At 43.5% G+C, this 21,610-nt stretch overlaps 1 protein-coding gene across 3 annotated transcripts in view; it reads right to left on the minus strand.

The window, feature by feature from the left end:
- Positions 1 to 485: 485 nt before the first annotated feature.
- Positions 486 to 21,610, minus strand: part of TEK (TEK receptor tyrosine kinase) — a 73,596-nt gene continuing 52,471 nt past the window's right edge. For 2 of the 3 annotated variants that reach the window (XM_014521053.2, XM_025206968.1), the window contains 12 exons: positions 16,868 to 17,155; positions 15,335 to 15,634; positions 14,503 to 14,660; positions 13,262 to 13,472; positions 12,217 to 12,327; positions 11,445 to 11,635; positions 9,650 to 9,763; positions 8,408 to 8,478; positions 5,828 to 5,868; positions 4,355 to 4,451; positions 2,830 to 2,929; positions 486 to 2,738 (listed from right to left, as the gene is read on the minus strand). In XM_014521053.2, coding sequence (XP_014376539.1) covers positions 2,664 to 2,738; positions 2,830 to 2,929; positions 4,355 to 4,451; positions 5,828 to 5,868; positions 8,408 to 8,478; positions 9,650 to 9,763; positions 11,445 to 11,635; positions 12,217 to 12,327; positions 13,262 to 13,472; positions 14,503 to 14,660; positions 15,335 to 15,634; positions 16,868 to 17,155 — 1,757 coding nt within the window. In that variant the 3' untranslated portion in view covers positions 486 to 2,663. The remainder of the gene's footprint in view (positions 2,739 to 2,829; positions 2,930 to 4,354; positions 4,452 to 5,827; positions 5,869 to 8,407; positions 8,479 to 9,649; positions 9,764 to 11,444; positions 11,636 to 12,216; positions 12,328 to 13,261; positions 13,473 to 14,502; positions 14,661 to 15,334; positions 15,635 to 16,867; positions 17,156 to 21,610) is intronic. The other variant, XM_025206966.1, reaches the window with a different exon arrangement.

Genomic DNA, 21,610 nt, shown 5'->3' on the forward strand with positions numbered 1-21,610 from the left:
AACTATGAAACTATGAATACAATGGGGGTTCCCAACTGTTGAAGTTGCCCTCTGTGTAAATCAGTTCAACAGAGAGATAAACTAGCAGCTGCTACATCTTCAGAGAATCGTGGAAGTGGAGAGCTGGAAGGGACCTCTGGACAATTGGCACGAGCAACAACAAAGCCCTTGAGGCAGCAGTCAGCGCCTTGCTGAAAGGCCAAGGGCTGGGCTGCTGGACCACAGAGGTAACGGCCTTTGCTGCCTGTCTCTTTCCTGCATATCTAGTATGCCTACCTGCACGGTAGCAGAGCAGCAAGAGGAGCCTGGAAAAGTCTCTGTCGGCCAATAACCTGGTGGATGGGGCCCTCTCCTTGAATGTTAAAGTACTGAGTTCAAATCCTCCTTACATGTTCATTGTTACATAAGCATGGGTAAATGCCAACTCCACATTTTCCAGAAGAGCGAGGGAAAACCCAGATATGAAACAGTAGTAAAATGTGTCTTTTACCTTGCATAGACATTAGCAAAACAGCAGAGAGGCAGGCCGAAAAACAGACCGTTGGACATGTGGCTGTCAGGTGAAGGGCCAGACCACTAGACCATAGTCTGGGCTATTTGCTGTTGCTCTCATTCTGGCCTCCTGACTTCCAAGCCTAGTAGCATGGCTTGAACTTGTTGGGTATGCCCTTGTAATCTGATGGCCTAGTTGTATACTTGGGAGCAAACTGATGTGGGTTTGAGTCTTCTTCATGGCAGGAGGTCATTGGATTTGCAGCTGCTTCTCCAGTCACATGCTCTTCCTCAGGCCAGTCCAACTGGAAAGGGTAGACTGGAGGTGTGGGGAGTCAGTGGCCATCTAAGCCTAAGAGGCAACCAAAGCCATAGTGTCACATTTAAGGGAAATAGGCTAGCATAGTTGGCATTTTACACTCAACAGACTTCGCTCAAAGGGAAAAAAATGGAATATGCCAGCAGGTGCTGTAGGTACCAGGCCCCCGTGAATATGTCGTCTCACCCTGGACTTGCTTCTTGGAACTCCTTCTGGCTCCATAAACATCACAGTCTTGCCTCCTTTGGCACACAAGCTCAAAAGGTGACTTTGAGGGACTTCCCATTGCTATCCATGTGCTCTGTCACTGGTCTGTTGATCAGGTCATGGTAACAGTCTTTTCTGTATGGTACTATGGCCTCAGGAAGTTTGGGATCATTTTTCTAGATAAGCTGCAGGCTTCCTCTGTAAGTTTGTTACTCTCATCTTTATGCCTCCATTCTACATGAGGTGTAATCATAGCTTTGACTACAGGGCAGACTTACAAACCCTTGGTCTGTATGTTCCAATTAGTTAGTAAGCTCCTCAGGATAGGGCTGTCTCTTGCTACTTGTCTGTAAACTGCCTAACACAATGAAGAGCTGCTCTTAGCAGGACCTTTATGTAAAGTACAAATAATACATGTCACGTAAATACCAATAGTTTCTCCCCCATATTCTTAAAAGTATTGAAATTTACCTTTCTCATACAACTATTGACAACAATGTTGTCATAGACACTATATGGTAGCTTGCCCTTTCTTTCTTTCTTTACTGTCAGTCATCTATCTATTTGAGAGCCTATTTAGTAGATTCAGTTGTCAGACACAACCTCTCAAAGTTGCTTTGTTGAAGAGCAAAATAGTCCTGCCTTCCTGAACATTACATACACTAACTGATCGTTGTCTAGATTTGAAAACCTTTATATAAAATCATTGAAGAAAAACTGGTACAACAAGTTAGTACAATATGTGTTAAAAGCCACACAGCAAATTATATCCTTTCCCATAAAGGACAGGGAAGGGAGAAGAAATTAGGTAAACCTTACCTGTTTATAATCGGAAAGTAATCTATAACTATACGTTACGTTATTAAACTCAAATGGAAAATGAAGAAGTTTTCTACCCAGACTAATGTGTTCTACACTGTTTAACATATTTATAAATGTCCATAAATGCCATCTTTCTTCCTAAAATAGCAACATACTCATTAATATATATACTTTCAAGTTAAACAAACACTGATATTTTAATACAGACATTGACTGTTAAACTTAACAAAAGAACAAATAGCATTTACCTTCTTCTCACAGGCATCAGTTAGTTCAAAAATTGTAGTAACAAATTATTTTCATAGCTCACTTTTACTGCCAGTTTCAAAGAGCAGTTATAATAACTAATTATCTTTTGAAATTGCTACTGTGTAGGCAAGCAACTGTTTTATCACTGGTACCAAACATAAAGCATTTCTGTTTGAATCACAATAAAGTTTGGATAACACTTATGAGATACTGAAATTCTTATTATTAATTTGGCGCACATAAAAAAATTAGGAGGCAATGCACAATGCATTACAATAATTGTGTCCAATGAGCAACATACAGAATTGATCACATTTCCAAAAAAAACATTGTGGATGAAACATATCAGAGTTCATTACTCGAGTTCATTTCTAGTCAAAACAGTATATACACTCCTACAGTTTATGGAGGCAGAATTTCCGGGAAGATATGCACATTGGTATCTGTAGTTAAACAACTACAGATATTATACAGAGAGAGCTATACACAATTCTACACGGCACATCATAATTCTAGACTCCTGTTGGTTTTGAATTTTGTTTAATATATAATCATTACATGAAGATTTTCTGTCTTATGCAGCTTCTTCAGCAGAGCAATCGATGCCTGCATAGGTAAACTTCTCATACAGGGTTGTATTCACATAGGTCTGAAACAATGAGAGAGGTTAAGGTAAGATGGAATGAATGTTTCTTAAGCTCCTCAAGCTGTAGAGAAATTATCCAGTGGTACATTATTACCTTTCGTTCTTCTAACATCCTGTTCAGGGACACCAATATCTGAGCGAAGGATGGCCTTTCATATGGTTTCTCCCGCCAACATTGTCTCATTAGGTCATACCTAAAAGTCAGGTGCAAACCCATTATGACTTGGAAGCCCCTCTCTCAGCACAGTGAATGAGGGTTTCATCTTAAAAATAGAATAAATATCATATAGTTGCAGGTTGGGATTTCCAAAGTAAACTAAGGATTTTAAGTCCTTTAGGCTTCTTCGGAAAGCTGACCCCCAAATACCTAACATGGAGGTTAAAGCTCAATTTTGAAATGAAAGAGAAGTAGCCAAACATAAGACCTTTATACACAAAAAGGCAACTAAGATCCAAAGATCAGGAGAGTGTTGGAACTTCCTAGCCATCCTCTTGCAAGCAAATTGTGTCCTTTGTACCAGAGGCCAGGAGGAAAATGACATAACAGTTACTGCAGAAGCTCTACACCTGAGACTTCTGCTAGGTTTGGTTGGTTGTGTGGCATATATATGGGCTAATGATCTGTTCCATTGCTTCAGTCACTGCAGTAATAATTACACTGGGCACCAGCATTACTCATTTCTGCTATAAACACATTTAAATTAAAGCTTTCCTTATTTTACTCAGTCAAATTTCAGGAACTTTTCTATTTGGGCTTAAATTTCCAATGGCTGATCTCTATCTGAAATGGCATCTGTTTTGTAAAACTTAAGTTCTTTGCAAAATGGAGGCAACCCATACTTCATAATAAGTTGAATGCTTCAGAAGTGGGGAAGTGTCACTACAATTTTCCAACCATCCGTACTTACTGTATGAAAAAGGCCTCAATAGTTACCATAACCTGGGCATGTCTACACATGCATATTAATATGAAGCAATAAACATTCTGGAGGTTATTGCCCTTGCCTGCACTGTTTGCACATGTGCCCAGGACCACAGCATGTTGAGCCATGCTGGAACAGCCCTTGCCTCACAGGCCTGGGCTGGCTCCCCCTCACTACCCCAGCTGTTATAGTCGGGGGGGGGAGGGGGGCATGAGGGGGCTCCATTCCATCCTCCCCACCTCCAGTTTGGCATCCTCCAAGGAGTACCCCCGCCTATTGGCCAGGGCCCATGCAGGCAGGCTCAATCCCCCCCTGACCCAACAGGCAAACATCTGTTTGGTTCTGGGGGGTGGGGGCAGGCTCTAACTTATGGTGCTTTATATAAAGCACCATGCGTTTGAGAGGGTGCCTGAACATCTCTAGGCATCATAGGCAATGCATAGAGGGGGCACAGGGGTGGGACACATACCCCCCTGAGTTTGGCCCTCACTGGCCAGGGAGTGGGAAGCGCCAGCCGGTACCCCCTGTGAAGCACCAGCAGTACTTCCAGTTTTGCCAGCGGTGCTTCTGAGGTTGGCAATCAGCCGCTGAGGGACTCCCCCCGGTTGGCAATTGGCTGCTGGTGCCCCCCGAGTCAGAAGGCACCAGTCACCCTTAGTAGGCATCCTAAAAGGTTACATGAGATTGTTTACTTACACTTCATCATCACAATTGAGAGGCTTTTCCAGTCTGTATCCTTGTGGCAATTTCTCATAGAGTTCAGCGCACGTCATTCCACAGTATGGTGTTCCACCTAAAACATACAATTTTAATATTATGCTAAGCAAATTCTTCTTGTAATGTCATGAAGGAAAGAAACTTGTGATTCAGGCCCCTGGCATACATTACACCTAAGACATGATTAAACAGTTCATCATATCTTAAGTTGTTACTGGTCACATGTCAAAAAATGTGTAATAACTTTGTGGCTGGTTCCTATCATGCCCTTAATTGAATGTGTGGCCAGGCAGAGACTCCCTCTGTGGCTGGGAAACCCATCAGCTGATGGGGCTCCTAGCTGTGTGAGCTTGCTACTTGCTGGTGCAGGGGGAGCCCAGGATCAAAATCCCAGGCTCTCTCTGCACTGGCAAAAAGGTGATGGGATCTGATGCTCAGTCTCATAATCATGCCTCCTGCCATGCACATGAGACATAGCAGGAAACGTTATTGTGCAGATTGTGCATCAGATCCCATGCCACCTTTACTTGCACATCAGCCAGAGTCCTGAGGAGCACAAGATGAAATATCTGAGGAGGACAGGCAATGCTGATTATCCCAGCTCAGAAAGAAAAATGCACTGAGTAACCATACTAAATAAAAAATATTGTATTTATTATGTGTGCTCTGTTAAAACATGCCTAGTGCCACACCTAGTAGCACTTCCCTCAGCACTCTTCTATCCTCTTTTTTTCAGTCCCTCCATTTCAAATCATGGAAATGAGGTAACATGGTGGCCTTAGATTGGCACTGAGGGCACACCAACAAACACACCTGAGACAGGGAGCCAGTGTGACCATTCACAGTGGGTCCCTGTAAGCACTAAGTATTTGTGGATTCAGGCTTTAATATTATTTGAATAATACTTTTAGAAGCTGTCCATTAAAATTCCTAGAAAAGATGAAAGGGAGCTTAAATTGAAGTACAACTCTGTAAAAAAAACCCTCTAAATGTAAAATGTAACACTTCTTAAACTGTAATAATTGTCTTTATTTCTTCAAAGAGTCTGATCTAAAGCCCATGTAACATAGAATACTGCCCATCAGCTGCAAAGGCATTTTGATCATGCTCTAAGTCAAATGATATGCTTATTTTTTTAGATTCCAAATTGATTTACTTTTTAAAGTGTGTTATTTAAAAAATAAATTGTTATTTTAAATTCTTTAATGTTTGAAAGTGAAAATATCATATCTTTACTTTTGTAACATGGGGCATGCACAGGACTTGGAAATGTGATCATGTCTGTTTTATAAGGGTACCATGATTAGCTAATGAATCAAAAGAAAACATTGGAAAATGTTTGAAAGAAAGGAACTGCTTAGTGGGCTAAGCCCACAGCTGAGAGCCTCGAATATTCTCTCCCAGCTTTCTCCAAGCTGATTTATTTGTATGCTGGTAAAAATCAATACTTACCTAAACTAACAATTTCCCATAGTAGGACACCATATGACCACCTACAACAGGGAGGAAGGAAAAGCATTCAGAGCTCAACAGGAACAATGAGCAGGTTTGTTATTAAAAACATAATTTAAGTATAATTATATTTTCAAACATAAAATGTCAATGACACGTTTGAGCATACACAAAGAACACAAGATGTGATTAGTTCTTTTCATTATTTGTACATAACTTGCTGTTTAATAGCAGGAACTTGGACTTCCTAACATAAGGGGCTGGATTTTCAGCAGGCCTAAATCAGTGTAAACAATATTGACTTTAGTATAGCTGGACCACTTTATGCTATCCAAAGGTCCAGTCTGTAAACTCCATCCTTTTTTTTCCCTCGCTCTGTGCAGGCACCAAATTCTTACAGTTTTATGGTGTAAATGCAGGGCAATGTTGCTGAGGTCAATATAATTACCCTAGGTTTCCATTGCTAGAAGCCAGAGAGAAATTCAAATCCAAAGAGCCTAGTTTCACTTCAGTCTTCCAGAGAATCGCCCATTTTGTTCCTTCTTATTAATGAACTCTAATTCTGAATTCTTTTAAATGCCTCAGCTTGCTTAGGACTCCCCTCTCCCCTGGTTTTTTGCTTTTTTTCCTTTGACCAAAGTTGTTGGTGAATCCTGATCATGTTAATCATTTATGAAGTTCTCTGGTCCCAAATTCTGCTCTGTTACACTAAGAGAAATCCACAATGGCTTTATTGCCTTTAGAGTCACTCCTGGCTTACAACCACGTACGTGAGGACAGAACCAAACCCACTGACTTCAATCCAACTATTCATGTAGGAAAAAAACTGGCCTGTAATGGGTCCCATTAATGTTTTCAGGGTTTTATAATTTTACTTATGTTCTCTTATTTCATTTATCTGACTCCAAAGAAAATTGTTATTCAAAGGTGATTTATCTTGTGCTTCCTTTTTTCCTCTTCATTTAAAGATTTACGGATGCAAGCTCAAAAGAAATGATTTGGGAAATAATTAAACACTACAGCCGTTAATAGGAAATGAACTCTATCATCTATATATAAACATCTCAGTAAGTCATGTCTTCCAACATTACCTTCTCCTTTTGCCCCAGGAACTCTGATCCAGTAAAGAACATAAGCATGGGTGTGCCTTTAAAGCTCATGAGTAGTCCTATTGACTTCAATGAGACTATTAGAGCGCTTACAGCTAGGTGTGTCCTTTGTTATGACAAGGCCATGGTCCTTGGTCAGATCAATTTATCATACCCTGAGGGGTACCTTTTTCAGGTTATTCAGAGCTGGAGTTCTAGGTGGCCCATCTGACCCAGTAGGGACAGTGACAATTGTCATGAGACCATAATCAGCCATGGAACTGGCTGACATAGAGGTTTGTAATCATTACAACCTAAACTGTAAAGAAAAGCAGCACAGAGGGGACAGCAACTTGGACATGAAACGTTAGGAGAGATGAAAAAAAAGCACAGCCAGGAATAGATGAACTTGGTTTGGAAACCTGTCACCAAGGGAAGCAAGGCAAGTGCTTGACTATACAGCATCATTTCTAGCCCAGGTTTTGTCTGGTCTATCCCTCCCAGTGACCTTAAGGGGGAAATGGTGGCCTGGATGATGGCAGATCATGAATCTTTCTAATGATCATGGTGTCTAGCCCTTAATTAGCTGAAGCAGCACCAATATCAACTCTTACATCCATCAATTCCAGTATCCCCAAGAGGAGTGGGAGAGGTGCTTGACAATATGGCAAGCTAGTCAGCACACCTCTAATTCAGTTTCAGTTAGGTCAATCCCTCCTGGTGGTCTTAAGAGGGGAATGATGTTACCTCAAGCCATGAATCCCTCAAATGGCCACAGTGCTGTGCCTATAAGAAGAGCCTAGGCCTACCAATGTTGCTTCAGGCATCCATCAAATCCCAGTTTCAGCTGCCACAGAACTGCTCTCTTCGCAGTTTTCTGACTGAGATTGGTGCCCCAGTGGGCCTTGCAAAAATACAGTTGAGCTCTGGATCCAGACTGAAATGCAGCCATATCTAAGCATCCCATGGACCTTGAAGGTCAGATCTGGATTCACACCAAACCTTAGCTTCACTTATCCATTCTGGTCCACCCCAGCTGTCTGTCCATGTGCCAATAGACACTTCTATATCTTTTGAGCTGCACGAAGTAATGACTATGAAACTGACATTAATACCCTGGCTGAACACCTTCTGCCAGGCCAGTGTTTCTCAACCCGCGGGTCATGACCCAAAAGGGTCCATGCCCATGTGAGCCAGAGCCACCTCAGCCACTGTGCTCTGGCCTGAGCGGGAAGTGAGCATCTGGTCCCCTCTGGCAGGAACGGTGGGGGTGGGGAGGGGAGGTTGCAGGTTGGGTGTGAGGTACACCAGCATGGCGGGGGGCGGGGCAGGGGACTGGGGGTCAGGCACGGACAGCACCAGGGGCGTGTGGGTTGGGACAGGCTATGGATCTTTACAAATGGGTCCTGGCAGGAAAAAAGTTGAGAACCACTGTTCTAGGCAGAGGTAATGTTATTGTCACTTAGAAAAATGGCTAAAAACGTGCACTTACACATCACTGTTTGTGGTATACACACTGTAATTTAAGGATTCAATTGCCATCCATCGTACTGGAAGTCTTCCCTGGAAAGACATTTGCATTAGAGACTATTACCATAGACAATGAGTAAAGGTTGACAGTGGAGGAGGCACAACTCCACACCAACTCCACTACCTCTGCTGCTGCTGGGTGCTGGCTCTGGCTGAGCTGCATCCCCGTGCCCCATTTTAGGTGCAGAAATCATGCCGCCGCTGCCCCTGCTGCTGCCAGACTGTAGCTCTGGCTCTGGCTCAGCTGGGCTGGGCTGGAGCCCCACACCCCACTGTCATCACAGAAATCTGGGGGGGGAAGCACATGCCCCCTGTGGCTCCCCATGCATCGCCTATGGCTATTACACTAATAATAGTTGTCATTTCTGTTTCAAAATGACCAACCTGAAACCTACTCCACAGGGATTCACGTTCACAATTGTAATAGTATGTGTAAATGACTTAATTCTAAGCAAATATTTCTTTCATTAAATAATTAACAAACAATATAGAGAGTTACTTTGGTCCTCTTTATGATGAGCCCATCTGGACTGCTCTCTGTGGTTGGCACACACTTATTTAATAGGTCACTGCATTAGCTGTGGAACGATGCTACCGCTTGGTGGCAACTTTGCTTTCTTCTCGTTCCCATTTTTTGTTGCTGTTGGATTTCATTTAACATCTTAGCATTTGTGGGCTCATAATCATTAAAATAAAATTGAGGATTGTTTTATTTGTCCTTCATGTGACTTTTTACACCCAAAAACATTGAACACTTATTTAGTAGTAATGTCATACATAACAAAATTTACCCTGATTCAAATGTCTAATCTGAATTTTCCGGACACTGAATTGTCACACCTGTTGCACAGGAGAGGCCATAGGCAACATAGCACTACATAAATCACTAGAATTAGGCCATTTGAAAATTTGCCCCCAAATCTAGTTTTTATTTCATTCTGCTCACGCACCCCCACATATACCCATACACACCCTGAATATAGCTGTAATGAAAGTTTTTATTGTTAAGGATACTGACAGGCCTTGGCCAGAACCCCGCATCCAAACATCCTGAAACTTTGCATGTCTCTCCAAATTCAACACTACTTGGACTTTAAGGGAGGTTCATATCTCAACTTTGTGTCTTAAATTAATCTTTAAAAAAACCAGAGTGATGACCCCTGAGAAAGTATGACTAAGTAGACAACTTTGTTTCAATCCTTACCATTGTCTTTTTAACATAAACTTCTTGACCTCTAGACAATCCAAAATCTGCTATTTTTGCAACATAGTTTTCTCCAACCAAAATGTTTCTTGCTGCTAAATCCCGATGAATAAACTAAAAAGAACAAGCAGAAATTCCCATGTGAGCCATGACCCTTGAGTTTTGTTTTATACTATGTGCTACATTCAAAATTATTGCCACATGCGGAAATGCAGAAGAGTTGACAAAGGAAACTCTTGGCATGACAACAGAATAAGAAAATCTCTTTTAAACTTTTTGGTCTAATAAGGAAGAGGCGGAAGACAGTTGTGCTATCACCAGCAGATCTCTTACCACCTCGTAACTTACCCTCCCTGACGAAACATTTTTATGGAGCCACAACATAATTTGGCTAGCAAATGGATGTTCGTATAGGCTGAAGTAGCAACCTGTATGAGCTCATGTTACGACTGATGTCATGTAGTGTTTTTCTCTCTCTATGCAAAAGTTATTAAGATAACATTTAATGTATTAATAAAAGTTAGATTTTAGTTCAGTGGAACTGTGTGAGGCTATTCCGCATTAAACTCTGGGTTGATTATACGTTAACAATCCTTTAGTGCCATGGGTGCATAACAGTCCCTCTGGGGGTCAGAATGGGGGTGCAGACGAGGATCCCTGGAAATGCTGGGGCAGGGTGGGTGGTGGGGTTTGATACAAGCTACCTGCAGGGCTCTGTGCCTGCACTCCTCTTCCTGCCACTACCCTTGCCTCCATTCTCTGGCACTACACAAGATCTTTGCCCAGGGTGCTGAAATTTCTTGTTACACTTCTGCAAAAAGGTGATAATTCATGGCCATGAAACAACCCTGACAAGTGTGCAAAGGAGCAGTGAAGCAGTTGTAAGTAGCAATACATTATTATGTGTAGGAACCTACTGAATTCATGGTAGAAGTAGAGTGCGTGGCGGCTCATTTAATCTTGCATGTTCCCCCACGCGCATTTTTCCCCTTGCCCCCCTTCCTCGCTGCTGATTAGCAGGGGACCACTCTGCTCCCTCCTGTTCACCAGGGAGACTAAAACTGTGGTTTTAAACATGGAGCCATTTTTGCCCCCCGCCAGTCGGCAACAAACATCAGGGCTGTCCGGGGCCTCTCAGCCAATCAGTGGCAAAAGCAAAAATGTTGCCAGATTTAAAACTGCAGTTTCTGCTTCCCTGCTGATCAAGAATGAGCCACAAGCAGGGCCCCTCCACCAATCCATGGGAGAGGGACATGGGAGAAACTGCAAGATTAAAGGAGCTACAGTGCATCCCACTTCTGCCATGAACTCAATAGGTCCCTAATTATGTGGAAATATCCCTTTCATTAGATAATTTTTTTTCATTTGGAACTACAAGACAAAGCTGGGTGGGATGAAATGGCCTATAATACACATTAAGAATAAAATAAAATAAACCAAATTCTGGAGATAAATGTACATGCCAAAGGCCTTCTTGGGGAATGATCTTCAATCGTATTTTGATTTACCATGTTTTTTGAAGTGCTACATGGGTTCCCAAATTATGCAGTGACAAGACCCATCTAGATAAATAAGTGGAGGTGGACAGGTAGAAGAATAGTCAAATCAATTCACATTGTAAAAGAAAGAAATATAAATTGGAGGAACAAATAATTAATTGCAGAAATCCATCAAGTATCAATTAGTCATGGCACACATATTACTGTTACGTTACTGAATATATGTAACAAATAATAGAACAAAGCATTTCCAAATCAACTATTTATGTTTAAAAGGAAAGGAGTTCAGAACTGACCTGTTTTTGGCTTAAATAGTCCATCCCCCTGGCCACATCTGCTGCAAAATGCAGAAGCTGCTGAGAGGACAGGGTGGAGGCAGTACTGTTGGCAATAGCGAATGCTGGGTCTGTCTCCAGCACTCTGCTTTTCCTCAGAAAATCAAGTAAATTTCCATGGGGAGCATATTCAATAGCAAGGTAGAGATACCCTGTTGTAAACCAGATAGTTTTTTATTACTAAGCAAAAAAAATGGGCAGTAACAAAGTCTGTGCATTTCCATGGATGGCGCTGAGTATCAGATTTAGAAAAAGACAATGAGGTAAGGTTGATTAATGTAGTAGTTTCAGAAGAATTCTTGTGGTTCTGTGGCTCAAAAACAGCTTTTCATTAGAGACATGGTACAATTCATCAGTTCACATTGGTGAGGGCATGGCCAGATAATTAACTGGTATAAATTGATGTACCTCCCATGTAAGGTTCTCTTATGAATCCATCTCAATCGAATGACCACATTGCTTGGTTTTCAAAAAGATTCACTCTTTAAACCTCCTATACCACCAACTATTGTTTTAGATATATCAGGCTTTTTGTTTATTACAAGCATTAACTTTATTTAACCTCTGCTTGTATTTTATGTTTTAAAGAAGATTTTTTTCTTAACTGGTCTGAGGGCAATAACTTGCTTAATACTAGGAAAATGTTTGGATTGGAAAAATATCTAATTCTATAGTTTCTTGCTTTTAAAATAGTTCTAAAATGACTCTTGCTCAGAAAATAAGAGTATCTTACCCCGATGTTCACATGCTCCCAAAAGATTTATGATATTAGGATGATGACCAAGTTTACACAGAACCTCAAGTTCCCCAGCAAAGTCTCTGTGATCATCCTTTGAGGCATACTCTGGAAATCAAATAAGCATTTATTTATATAGTCCTTTGAATTGCAGTTGTAACCACATGCTTGCTACTATTAATTATGAAAAGACTTTGGAACTGTTTGGGGAATTACTGGTAAAAAGGGAAACTCCATGGTGCTCACTTGAATAATAATATCACTCTTCAGTCCAAAAACAGGAGGCACCTGTTTTTTCCATAGCTTTACCAAATAGAGAATTTACTGCAAAATTTAAATCATTGTCTTATTGTCTGGGGAGATAGCAAGCCCAGATGTGTTCTATAACACATATAAGGATTCATCAGCCTAAGAAAATGGTCACCAGAAAGACTCTAGTCATCAATCTTCATGCTGAAGCCCCCAAATACCAGTATTCCTTAAAGCATCCAATTCAAGGGCAATAAAGCAGTGAAGCAAGCAAACTCACATCAAAATCCATCCCTAGGCCAGGGAGATCAGTACACCAGTGGTATTTTTAACTTAGCACAGGTACAGACATTACTCTTTTATCAGCATAAGTGATTGGAAACTGGTCTATATTCGTAACAGAACAGAAGTTCAGCACACATAGACTGGTGTAAAGATAGCAGAACCCAATCTAGGATTTGCTCCCTTTGCCCCCACCATCCCGCTCCCAAGCGGGGGGGGGGGTCTTTTGTTTGCTATTGATAAATTATGCTGCTTACAGAAAACCAAGAAATGTATATTGATTCCGCCTCAGGCTTTTTGAATTGCCCAGGAGGCAAATATTGCCCAGGCAACAGCAGAAATGATCTAACTTTTCATTTATATGAAGTAATATGTATGTTTCAGTAGTGCCTGAAGGCTCTAGGTTCAGGATTCTCTTGCACCAGATGCTTTACAGGCATGGATAAATTTCATGCCCCTGTGTCAAAAAAGCTACAATTTTAAAGAAATTTCACATATTTATATCACCGACCTTTCATCCTTTTAATGGCAGCATCCATTCGTAAGCCATCTTTCTTAATTCGTGCTTTAAGAACCTGGCCAAAGTTGCCCTCCCCAATCACATCTTGAAATTTGATGTCATTCCATTCGAGAACTGGATAAATAGTGGGGTCCGGGCTGTTTTTGGCTTTCCTGCTCAGAGTGAGTGTCCCTGAATTAAACTGGACAGCTGGTTCTTCTCTCTGTACAAACAGAAGGCAAGTGTTATTAGCTGTGGCTTATACCACAGTAGCTGTGTCTACATGAGACACTTACTGTGCAGTAGCTCATAACTACTGCACAGTTGTCTTGTTGGGCACAAACTGTGACATGACACTACTGCTCAGTAGTAATGAGCTACTGTGCAGTAAGCATCACTAGGCAAATGTGCCAGGATGCTACTTCACAGTAATACTGGTTACTGCGAAGTCATTTAGTACTTGGTTATGCAAGTACTAAATGACTGCACAGTAACAACTGCACAGTGGGCAGCTCATGTAGATGTGAGCAATGCAGACAGAACTCATGGCCCCAACTATACAGCCCTCTCAGCATATATACATGGGTCCTTCTCTCTCATATACCAGGGGTGAGGTCTATTCTGATACAGTTCTCAGAAAAGGTGTGGCCTGCCAAATACAGAGATACTGAGGCTATAGTAGGCTAGCAGGAGATATCCCTATAGCTCATCTCCCTTCTGTATATCAGAACCAGGCTTTGTACAATCCTCATCCCTACACAGAGCTGGCAAAGGTGTGGGGCTGCCATTGGCTGCCTCCTGACCTAGTGTTCCACATATGAAAGTTGTGTAGCAGCAGTTACTGGTTCTCAAATTAAACCCATTTTGCAACACAAAATACAGCTTCCCGGAAACAGAATTGGCCCGAGAAGTTAAAACTAACCTTCCTCATGTCTAGCATTCCCTCAGCCACTGCACATATCAGAACATGTAACCTGGTGGTGGAAAGGACTTAGAAAAAGCAAGGCAGAATGGGAGATGTACTGTGCAGGTGCCTTGTTCTTGTAGTGGACCTTCTACTTCATATTCCACAACTGTTATCCCTTCCTCAGCTCTGGGTCAGTAATAGGTGAGCTTTATAAATTGCTCCTTACATAAGTATGTGGGGGGGGGAGGGTTTATTTGGAAACTCCAGGGTTGAGAAGGTGAGGCCTATTGGGAAAAGATAATAGGTGAGGCCTAAATGAATGGTAACATTGACAAAAAAAACCCACCACCACATTTTGGAAGGCTTGAGCCATTCGGTGCTGGAAGTTAGCACGCTTCAGCTGAAGCATGATAAGAAAGGCCAGGAGGATTGTTAGGCAGGTCATCCCAGCAGAGCCAAGAATAGCAATCAGCAGCATTTTCCCTCCTTTTGATTCATGTTGAGCTGTTAAAAGTGGGAAAAAATGTTATTTAGTAGCATCCAATTAATCATGACTATCCCATGATAGGTAAATATAAGCACCTCCATTTTACAGATAAAACATAAAACAAATAGAGTAGATTTCTAAAAGTGAATACTGCTTTTGGACGATTTAATATTTTGATGCTTGATGTTAACCACATGGGGTTTGATTTTCAAAAGTACTAAGAACCTCCTACTCTCACCTATTCCAAGTGGAGCTGGAGGACTTCAGAATCTTTTCAAATTAAGATGCTGGGGCCTCATCTGGATGAAACCACTGGTCTGTGGTACCCAAGAGGCCAGACTTGGTGATCACCCCTCTCTGCTTAAACCCTATATATCTATGAAATGTTGGGAACTTAATATAGTTAAAGCTTACAAAGTCAGTTGAGACATTGGCAAATTTTGTCCAATGTGATTTTTCCCAAGACACATAATGTGCCCATAGCAGAGCTGAGAATCAAATTCTGGAACATGAGTCTCTACATAAATTGTGCACATTTGTCTTAAAATCTGATAATAATTCAGAGGAAATTAGTAAATAAAAAGCTCAGGTGTTAGTAGCCCCTGCTGTGTCCTTAGCTCACTAATCTACAAAATGCCTCCGACCACCTTCACATGGCTTGGGGTGAGTTAGGAATGGTGGACTGACCAACCTTTTGCTTCTGGAAGAGTCTTCAATTGAACAGAATTGTTAGGACTACTTGATCCTACGTTGTTCTGGGCACTAAGCTCAACCTCATATACGGTGTTCGGCTCAAGGCCTTTGAGATGGTATTGAGTAATGGTGGTGTTTCTGATGGTAACATCAATGTGATTGTACTCTGCCTTGCCACAAATTTTGTAGCTGATGATGATGGAGGAGATGGACTCTCCCTCAGCAGTTGACCAAGATATTAAAACAGAGGTGTCTGTAATGTTGCAAGTCTTGATGTTGTTGGGGGCAGGAGGGAATGCTGTGTATAAAAAAAAAACAACAACCATTCCAGTTTACATCAATCCTTTTTCCTGTACCCAGATAGCCAAGACCTTTACCATTGCTCCCATTGCCTTAAACATAATAAGGATCTGGTTGACAGGATATGAAGTTTGATCAGGTTGTCTGTAAATTTGAAATTGCAGTACCACCCTCTTTCAGAAGAGGTCATTCTGCCATTTGGCATGCATCTGGCCAGGTTAGAAGAGGGAAGAGAATATGTCAGGTATTACCATATGCTTTTTGAATTAAAGTAACATATTTTACTTCCCCACTCAATCAGGATCCTTTATGGTTTCAGTAACACTTACTTACCTTAGCTAGAGGAGCTGTTTCCCTTGTCAGACCAAAGACTAACAGAAAGGGGAAATTCAGTGTCAAAACTCATGTTTTGACATTTCATGAGGAAAAGGGCTGAGCTGCTGAGTAGGGTCTAGAGCAACAGCTGGAAACATAGCTTTCTCTTGGAATAACATAATTCTAGTGATATTCTTATAAGCAGATCAGCATAGGACACTAAGAAAATATTGCCTCCAACTGTAAGCACTGTCACTCCTGTAATACATTTAAGGATCAAGTTTTGCAGCCCTCACGAGTGAACACTTACTTTTGTGATCTTTAGGGGTTAGCACAAAGCTGACAGTAGTGGCCCATAAAAGCATGGTGATTTTATGAACACCCCTGAAGTATGTCTGCTCTGACACCATAACAGGGAGCAGGTAGGAAATGGTTTTAACATTGGTTTGATCCTTCCAATCTCTTTTAAGGATTCTATCGGCAGCAGTATGACAGACTCAGCTAGATTTTGCTTTCAGGATAGTGCAAAGACAGTGCATTGATTTTCAGAGATGCTGAGTAACAGAAAAGCCTCTTGCTACGAGAAGTACTGTAAGTGCTCATCACTTTTGGGAAACAGGCCATGAAGGTGGGATTTTCAAAAGTACCTGCATGATTTAGAAGAACAAGCCCCACTAGAAGGCAGTGAGACCTATATTCTCAAGTCACTGCAAATTTTTTGGATACCCTTTCCTTGGTCTATGCAAATTCCTAGGATAAAAAATAGCTATTCATCTTAACAATGACACAAATGTACCATAAGAGCTTTCCTATTAGTGCAGAGGATTATATTTTTATGGAGACCTCTGATGACATCAAAATTCTACTAGAGAAAAGATAAAGGACTAAAAAGAAAGAAGTGAATCCAGATACTTACTGTCACTGTAGGTCCATGCATACAGATAGTCACTCCACTCTCCAGGGGACCTGGTATTCACACGCACCCGGCACATGTACTGCTGTCGGGGTTTTAATTTATCAATGATCACGGAAGATATATTTCCTTGAACTTTGGTGACAATATGGTCACTGTCGTCATTCACATTCCTCCCTTCCACTTCAATTGAAATGTCATCTTCTGGTTTCTGTGTTATTGGGTTCCATGACAAATTCAGAGATGTCCTGCTCTTAGGAAGGAGGGAGAGACCTTCTGGTGGGGGCAGACCTTGAAAAATCCAGATAAAGAGAGCTTTATTTTATGTCCTCTGCATATTTGCCTACAAATAAATGCTAGTATGAAACTAATAATTTGGGTCTGATCACTAAGCCTGTGCAAATAGGGAACTATTTGATTCGGGTTCAGATTTGACTGATTTGGATGCCAGCTATTCGATTCGGAGCTCTGAATTGGTTTCCCGCTTCAATTCGGAGATTCGGCCATAGGGTATAATGGGGAATCAATTAAATATCTATAACTGTTGTTTTTTTGTCTAATTTGGATGAAACTTGCAGAGATGGTAGCCTCTGCTCAGAGCGTGAAGCCTGCCAAGTTTCAATGAGATAGCTGCAGGGGTTTGGGGGAAACGGCACCCCAAATTTATGAAAGCAAAGCTCATGTCACGTGTATGTGTTAAGCCACAGTGGGGTCAAAACTGCAGGGATGGTAACCCCCACAGAGGCCACAAAGCCTGCCAAGTTTCAAGGAGATAGATGCAGGGGTTTGCGGGAAACTGAACCTCAAGCTGCTGACAGGCAAAACTCATGACATAGATGACCCTGTGTGAGATAAGGTGCAGCGGGGTGAAAACTGGAGGGGTGGTGGCCCCTGCAGAGGCCACAAAGCCTGCCAAGTTTCAAGGAGATAGATGCAGGGGTTTGCGGGAAACTGAACCTCAAGCTGCTGACAGGCAAAACTCATGACATAGATGACCCTGTGTGAGATAAGGTGCAGCGGGGTGAAAACTGGAGGGGTGGTGGCCCCTGCAGAGGCCACAAAGCCTGCCAAGTTTCAAGAAGATAGGTGTAGGGGCTTGGGGGAAACTGTACCTCAAGCTGCAGACAAGCAAAACTCATGACATGGGTGACACTGTGTGTGTTAAGGCGCAGCAGCGTGAAAGCTGCAGGCCTGTTAGCCCCTGCTGAGGCCACAAAGCCTGCCAGATATCAAGGAGATAGGTGCTGGGGTTCTGGGTTCCTGCACCTCTGACTGCTGACAGGCAAAACTTGTGTCATGGGTGCTTGTGCAACTGTGTCTGTCTTGGGGCATGGGGGAAGGGAAACTACTGCAGGCCTGGCTGCTAGGCCCTTCTGTGGCCACAAAGTCTGCCAGCTGTCAAGGAGATAGGTGCAGGGGGGTTCTGGGGCCCTGCACCCCTAGCTGCTGACAGGCAAAACTCGTGACATGGGTGCTTGTGCAACTGATTGTCTCCGTCTTGGAGCAGAAGCAGTTTGTCTCTGTATTGATTATTTCCTCTCCTTAGTCTGTGGTTTTATAGGTGTTAATCCTTGCTCATTAACTCGTTATCTAGTAGCTAGCTACTTTGTATTGAGGTGGTCCCTGAGTCAATCATGATTGATTGGTAACACAGTAGCTTAGCAGACAGGCCTGTGGTAGCTTTGACCTCCCCCAACCCCCAAGACAGACACAGTTGCACAAACACACATGTCACGAGTTTTGCCTGTCAGCAGGTAGGGGTGCAGGGCCCCAGAACCCAGAACCCCTGCACCTATCTCTTTGACAGCTGGTAGGCTTTGTGGCCTCAGCAGCGGCTAGCAGGCCTGCAGTTTTCACCCTGCTGTGCCTTAACACACACAGGATCATCTATGTCACGAGTTTTGCCTGTTAGCAGCCAGAGGGGCACCCTGCACCTATCTCCTTGAAACTTGGCAGGCTTTGTGGCCTTGGCAGGGGCTACCATCACTGCAGCTTTCACCCCACTGTGGTTTAACACACACGTGTAACATGAGTTTTGCTTTCAAGAATTTGGGGTGCAGTTTCCCCCAAACTCCCGCACCTATCTCCTTAAAACATGGCAGGCTTTGTGGCCTCAGCAAGAGGCACCATCCCTGCAGTTTGTACCCCAAGGTTCTGAAAGCAAAACTCATGTCACGTGTGTGTGTTAAGCCACAATGAGGTGAAGTTTCCCAGAAACCCCTGCACCTATCACCTTGAAACTTGGCATGCATCCTGCTCTCAGCAGAAGCTACCATCCCTGCATGTTTCAGCTGAATCAGCCAATAGACAACAAAGTTATAGATATTTCATTGATTCCCCATTATACCCTATGGCCGAATCTTTTCCAAATCGATTCGGAAGCTCCAAATCGATTTGGACGGCCTAAAGCTTCCTGGGATTCAATTCAGATTCATAGATTCGGCCTCCAAATCATCTGAATCATCTCCAAATCTGAATCATGATCTGAAGCTTTGCACAGCCCTACTGATCACTCATATAATAGTTTACACTTCCAAGCAAGGCCTGAGTCTATCCATAATTCTAGTTATCCAGTCACAGCAAAGGCGAGGACTGCTATTGCAGTACCATGTTCAGACCAAGTGGTGAGAACAGCAGGAGACTGACTGGTGACCCAAGGACTTTTTTTGGATGCCTCAAAATCAAAAGGAAATCACATAGGCTGTGTGTAGATGAAATGAGAGGCGTGTGTGCACTACACTTTAAAGCGGGCTAAATGCTTTTGCACTGCTTTAATGGTGTCAGTGTTTGAATGCCTCAGCAGTGTTTTGTGCATTAATTCCAGCCACTGTAGGAAATTTGGTGGGGGAATGCGCCTTAAATGACTTGAGGCGTGGCCAGTGGCAATGCATAGGGGGTACACCCTGACAGCACTGGTGCTCCCTGTGACTGGCTGCGCTCACTGCTTAGGTAGTGGGCGGGGGGGGGAGGCAGGAGTGTCAGTATGTCCCCTGCAACTACTGGCTGATGACTGCAGTCACTCCCAGAAGCGGCTGCAGCGATCAGCAACAGCGATCGACTGTCACAAGATCGGGCAGCGAGATCAGCTGCAGGGTCCCCCCCCCAGCCCTGCTTGGTGGGACTGGTCATGGGGTGGGGGTTAGGGTGCCATGGGCACAGCAAACTAAAACTCTTTTGAGGAGTTTTAGTTTGCTGTCCCTACAGCCCTGGGCTCCATGCAGCTCCATGGCTCTGCAGGAAGCCCTGCAGACAGCCTGACAGCAGCCCAGGAAAACATCTCTGCCCAAGAAAAGCAACAAGCCTGATCTTTTTTTACCCCCGCTCTGGAGCCTGCCTGCCTGCCTGCCTGCCTGAGCTGCGCATGGGCCTGGTGGTTCCCTCCACAGCTGCAGTGCCCCCCAGGACCGCCTGAGCTGGGTGCCTGCAGGTGGGTGCTGCCTGGGAGGCGGGGGCCACAGCTGCTGTGGAGGGAAGCACCCCCCACTCCCTCCCTGCAGCCCAGGAACTGCTATGCCCCCTAGCAGCTTGCCCTCCCCTCCCTACTGAGAGGCAGGTAAGACAGTGGGGTGTGTGCACAACATGGGGGTTTAATCAGCCCTAAATTGAAGCGGTGTTTTTTAAAACCCACCACTTTCATCTAGGGCCCCTGTTTCATCTACACATGCCCATAGGCAATAGAAGGAAGGACAAGGAGGTCAAGGAGAAAGGGATTTGGTGGTAGGGGTCTGCTACAGACCCCCATACCAAGGGGAAGAACTAGATTCGGGGCTCCTGAGGCAGCTCTCAGAGACCATAAAAACTAGGGAGGCGGTAGTCATGGGGCACCTAAACTACCCAGACGTCTGCTGGGAGACGCAGACAGCAAAGTCCCACAGTTCACGTAGGTTTCTATCCTGTGTACAGGACCTCCATCTGACACAGGAGGTACATGGTCCCACTAGGTGGAATGCCTTACTGGACCTGGTATTGGCAACGGGGGATGACATGGTAGGAGACCTACAGATCGGTGGTCACCTGGGGGACAGTGATCACCAAATAATAGAATTCACATAAGACGTCGAGTGGGTAAGGTAACTAGTAGGGTGAAAGTGCTAGACTTTAGGAAAGCTGACTTCAATGAACTCAGGCGTTTAGTCAAAGACGCACTGCAGAGTAAGAGTTTTGTAGAGTTGGGAGCCCAGGAAGGGTGGCTGTGCCTTAAGGAAATGATCCTTCGGGCACAGAGGGAGACAATCCCGATGCGGGGAAAAACGGGGAAGGGGGCCAAGAGGCTTCCTTGGCTGACCAGAGAAATCCAGAGCAGCCTACGGGCTAAAAGGGGGGCATATAAAAAGTGGAAACGGGGAGAGATTACTAAAGAGGAGTATACCTCCTCTGCTCGCGCTTGTAGGGAGGCAGTTAGGCAGGCCAAAGCTACCATGGAGCTGAGGATGGCATCCCAAGTAAAGGATAACAAAAAATTGTTTTTTAGATATATAGGGAGTAAAAGGAAGGCCCAGGGTGGAATAGGACCTCTACTAAATGGGCATAAGCAATTGGTGACAGACAGGGGGGACAAGGCTGAACTCCTCAACGAGTTCTTTGCCTCAGTGTTCCTAAGTGAGGGGCAAGACAAGTCTCTCACTGGGATTGTAGAGAGGCAGCAGCAAGGTGCCAGACTACCAAGCATAGACCCTGAGATGGTGCAGAGGCACTTGGAGGAACTGGATGCGTTTAAGTCGGCAGGCCCGGATGAGCTCCATCCGA

Source organism: Alligator sinensis, unplaced genomic scaffold (genome assembly GCF_000455745.1).
Source record: "Alligator sinensis unplaced genomic scaffold, ASM45574v1 scaffold940_1, whole genome shotgun sequence".
In the NCBI taxonomy this organism is placed as follows: domain Eukaryota; kingdom Metazoa; phylum Chordata; order Crocodylia; family Alligatoridae; genus Alligator; species Alligator sinensis.